Source organism: Gymnoscopelus microlampas (assembly GCF_963454915.1).
Source record: "Gymnoscopelus microlampas genome assembly, chromosome: 8".
In the NCBI taxonomy this organism is placed as follows: Eukaryota; Metazoa; Chordata; class Actinopteri; order Myctophiformes; family Myctophidae; genus Gymnoscopelus; species Gymnoscopelus microlampas.
The window spans coordinates 39576882-39581881 of record NC_139945.1 but is presented as its reverse complement, the minus strand read 5'-3'; the positions used below and the strand labels follow the sequence as shown (position 1 = coordinate 39581881).

The window sequence follows — 5000 nt, the reverse complement described above, 5'->3', positions numbered from 1 at the left end:
TCTCTCTCTAACCACTTCAATAGCTATGGTCTTTTTTACCCACAGTTTAACAATAGACCATAAAGGCATTAACAAGGATAAACGCTAAGGCATGGTGATGTCATGAGAAAACTAGTGAATTGCACACCCTTCACGCCAGGGCTTTGGAGGGAGACAGTGAACCTGCTACTGTGGCATGAGCAACAATACAACACTGCCCTCTACTGGTGGACATATCACATGACCACAACAAACCCTCACTGATAGTGAGGGTGCACACACAGATTCTCTGAATGGTTACATGACTAGTAAAGGCTACTACTACCGAAGTTATAAACATCTCTGTCTGTGCCATGGTTAATGTGTGTACACCATTTTCAGATGTTATCTTTTATAAGAATGAGGTATAGCTTTGACCAAAACAATACAATCCATTCATCAGGTCCCCATCAGGGGAGGGGACATTTGAAATAATGCAGTCCCTTGTGTTTTGTAGAGTCCTTGTAGACTAGTCAGACACTTCACCAGCATAACCACACACCCCCAAAGCCTCTGTTTCCCAGCTGCGTAGACAGACATCCATGTTTTCTGTCAGGTGTTGTTGTCTGCATGCACATAGTTGGACCACATAACTTTGCGCTACATTAGCCTGTTAATCCTCAATTCCCTGCCCTATTCCAGCTTTCAAACTCTCATATTCCAGCAGCCATCTGACATGGATAACCAGTGGATTACAGCGTGACGCAACCCCCAGCAGGTCATGGGAAATGGCGAAATATGACTATATGAGATACTATGCAGGATGACCTCTGACACATAATAACAGATGAGCGTGTGTGTATACACAAGGCACTCAGATAAACACAATGACACGCAAACAAAAACACATATCCACTCACTGAGGTGTAGTTGGTCTTGCCCATGCTGTGGTTGTGGTTCTGGTTGAGATTCTGGTTCTCCTGCTCCCGGCACTGCAGCCCGGCCAGATGTCTCTCCAGGGCCGCCCAGTCCATGGTGGGCAGAGGTTCCTCCTCTACGCTCTCCACCTCCCTGTAGCCCCCCATCCTCCCCCCAGTCCCTCCACTGCCTCCTCCTCCTCCTTCTCCTCCCCCGATGGCACGGCTCCCCCTGCCCTGGTTGACGCTGCGGTGACTGGGCTTGGGGGTCCCCGTGCCACCCTGTGGCGCGCCCGGGGAGTGGAGCTGGTGGCCTCTGGGCGTGATCAGGTTGCCGTTCTGTTTCAGCTCGTCTGGGACGGCCGCGGCCGATGTAGCGGTGCGTCCGCCCGGCGCGGGGAGCGGCGGGGTGGTCTTCACATCCTGGAACTCCTCGGCCAGACTGCGGCTGTTCACTGACTTACGGGTGCCTCCGCTGGGGACCCCAGTCCCCCGCGCCCCAACTCCTCCGCCCTCCTCCTGGCCAGGAGGCTGCTGGGAGGTGAAGTCCTCTCCATATTCACTCTCCCACTCCTCTATCACCTTCTTCTTGTACTCCTGGTAGTCCTCGTCCTCCTCGTAGTCATCCAAGGTGACCAGGTCAAGGGAGGGGGAGGACTTGTACTCGTCCAAGGTGACCAGGTCCAGGGAGGGGGAGGACTTGTAGTCGTCCAGATTGGCCAGGTCAAGAGATGGGGAGCAGGGCGTCACCTTGTTGGAGTTGGACTCTGAGCTGGAGCGACTGGACACGTCACTGCCCAAGTCCATGCCATCCTCCCGGTAATCCTGCAGGTAGAACATAGACAGAAAGAGGTGGAGAGAATGACAGGGAGAGAGAGACATAGCGAAAGAGAGATGGAGCAAGAGAGTGGAGGCATGTAGTGAGAGAGAGAGAGAGAGAATGCAGGCATGGCAATGTGGCACAAAGAATGAGAGCAAGAGAGAGCAAGGGAGCGAGGAGATGGGGGAGGGAAGAGAAAAGACAAAACGAGAATTTAGGGAAGTGTGCAGACAGAGATTACTCACACCACTATTGTGGTTTGAGACCCGCAACCACAAAACACTTCCTGGCTGGCACACAGGAACTTCCTTTTGGGGCAGATTTTCTTGCAGCATTGTTTTGGTCCCTCCACGATGCACCTTGTTCTTTACGTAGTCAGCCATTCTGGTGTATCCTCTCTTCTATTGTTCTGCCATCCTCCACATGTTAACCATTTTTTATCCACGCTATACGATCGATTCCTCACTTCTCCTGCCCAGCCCTATATTATACCACATCCGTTTCTTGTCATTTTATTCTCCTCTTTTATATATATCACCCGGTGCATGCAAATGCACAATGCGTACGTGTACGTATTCAGCCTTTATTGTCATTGAGGGTGCAACGGAATTACCACACTATTGTGTATTTGTGTGAGCACATTCAGAGTCTTTGTACTATGGACGTGCCAGGCTGATTTCATCTGTAGCGAGTCACTGACACAGCAACATCATGGCTGAAGGTGAGTGACACTGACACGCCTATATACACCAGACCTTGCAGTGACTTATGGGACCGGCGACTACAAAGTTGTTGTCTAACCTTGGCTGTGTTGTTCCAGTTTAACGGCACAGCCCCAATCACCGCCTGACTGATTAGTATACCGCTAATGAAAACGTCCACCTTGTTTACAACCCTCCACAAATCTCCACTCGACCTCAGGCAACCACTTCCACAGCTATCAGTGTTTGGTTGTTTTTTTTACACTGTGGCATTAACATAGTGCCTCACATCACTTTTAGAAGTTAATGAAAAGCAAGCGGCAGCAAATTAAACTTAGGGGTAAGAGGGATTAACCACTTAAACCCTCTAGACATAGTAAACTGGACCTGATTTGGCTCTGTCTGTACTTGGACCTCTTTATTCCGTCTACACCAAATGTCCTCGCCGAAAATAGCCGATCTACAAGCACACAATATGTGGCACTGCAGCTCGTTGTGAGCTTGTACATCGCCTATTATTGGCTTATGTTCCCCCCAGAATATGGATGCTGCTGGGATTCAAGTGGTTAACAACAACAGCACATTGTTACGTGACACACATCATTATCTGATGTTCTGAAAGGATTATCTGACATCTTTCCATCTCTTTATAACAATATTACAACATTGCAAGCCATATAAACGTCACATTTGCATAGATCATATTCATTTTGTTATGATACTGTGACAAATAATATTGAATAATAACATACATACACATATTGCAAGGCATGTGAGGTATGACCATTACTTCACACCTGTGCAAACACGGGGCATTGCTGACGTCAAAGTGCGGTGCAGAATCTATCTATCTATACAGTGTAATTCATTGTGACTCAACTCCTTGGAGAAGGGACAACTTGCTGATGCTGTGCAGAGATATGGGCCACTCTGTCCTGAGAGATCTGTATTTGTCCATGGAACAAAAACAGGCCAGAGAGACACTGGCGTAGGAGAATATAGGTGAAGTGTTGAACCGTGCTCTATAGAGCAGTGACATCATTGTCACTGGCAACAATGCTGCCACATGCCGTAACAAGAATATTCAATCACACCAGTGAAAATGTGCTGATAAAAGGGTTTAGTTACATAATGTATGTTGCTTGGTCATTGATGGGAGGCCATGTCGATGACGTCGGTAGAGGGGGCACACCACAAAGATGTGTGTACCCACTACCATCCTTTTTATATGTAATTTATAGGCTATAGCAGGGGTCTTTAACGTTTTTCAGGCCACGTTTTTCACCCCTTAGCTGAGAGAGAGATGAAGCAGGGACCCCCGTGACTCATTGACTGTCATCAGTGTTGTGTAAATCAATGTTTTTAGTTTATTTCAGACATGTAACCATGCACTTAAACCCTCAATACTTGGTAAACTTGACCTTTAGCTCCTTAACGCGAGGCGTTGTGAGCTTGTAGATCGGCTATTTTCAGCCAATGTTCCCCTCAGAATAGGGATGCTATGGTTCAAGTGGTTATTGTAAAACAAAGATCCTATCACACAAAAATTTGGTGTCCGCTGGCCCCCCTGTAGTAAATCTGAGGACCCCCTAGTCAGGGGTCCCGTACCCCTGGGCTATAGGGCCACGTGGCCTATATGTTCCTCCCCAAGATTCGAGGTCAGCATTTCATTTAGCAGAAACTGAGGTGATAGACTAGAGTCCAGCTTTTTAGGTGCGACTGTGAGCAATATAATAAATAGGCCTGTGCTACTGCATGACATATTAGCAATGTTTCAATTTATCAACAAGGGATTGCTACTGTCAATTGCTCTGCCAATTAAGTGTCAACCTTACCGATGTGTTCATCTAAGGGACAGCCTGCCACAATGAGCTGGTCACTAGTCCCAGCTATTTGCAAACTGGTGTGTCATCGTAGCTCCAATCTGGGAACCCATTCGGTAAAAAAAAAAAATAGAAAACGTTTTTTCTTCCCCCTTTGTTTTTGCCTCTGGGGGCACCACCTCCTTTTTTGTGTAGAAACAGCAACTCGGCTTGGCTCCTCCCCTTTCTTAGTCCACTTCCTCCCGGGTGCTTCTACGTTAATTCCTACCAACAACAACACTACATGTTTAGGGCAGTGGTGCTGACAGATTCAGCGGTCAGCTGAATCTGCCTTGAGAGATAATCTGACTGTCCTCCCTCCGTTAATTACAAAAGCTGAATAAACAAAAGAGTAGACATTACTGCGGAGTGCGGAATGTATCTGTAATGGCTATAAAGTCGGCTATGTGGCAACGGGAAGCCGTGCGAATCCGTCTTCTCTCGGACATTGACCGGGTCGCTACCAAATCGATAAAGCCGAAAAACACCGGCCGGTTTCTTGTAGCCCTACACCGCCTGGATCCATAAATTGCCGGCTTCCGTGGGAAATATCAAGTCATTATTTAAAGTGAAGGGGTTGAGAATGAGAACAGACTCCGCGCAGGCGGGAGCGATGAGTGCGTTCAGCTGATCCGCTATGGGATTAACATTAACCTCCTCCTCCACAGACCAGCACAATACATGCACACTGACAGCTGCACAGATCCCCACCCCGCAGCCAGGCGGCTGTTTGGGGCGTTTA

At 48.1% G+C, this 5000-nt stretch overlaps 1 protein-coding gene across 2 annotated transcripts in view; it reads right to left on the bottom strand.

Annotated features, from left to right (window-relative positions):
- schip1 (schwannomin interacting protein 1) overlaps positions 1 to 5000 on the bottom strand; it is a 63211-nt gene that overhangs the window by 56994 nt on the left and 1217 nt on the right. Inside the window, exons 1-2 of one of the 2 annotated variants that reach the window (XM_084065428.1) lie at positions 4232 to 4513; positions 879 to 1700 (exon numbers count right to left, since the gene is read on the bottom strand). In XM_084065428.1, coding sequence (XP_083921554.1) covers positions 879 to 1700; positions 4232 to 4243 — 834 coding nt within the window. In that variant the 5' untranslated portion in view covers positions 4244 to 4513. Of the gene's footprint in view, positions 1 to 878; positions 1701 to 4231; positions 4514 to 5000 lie in introns of those variants that run through there. The other variant, XM_084065429.1, reaches the window with a different exon arrangement.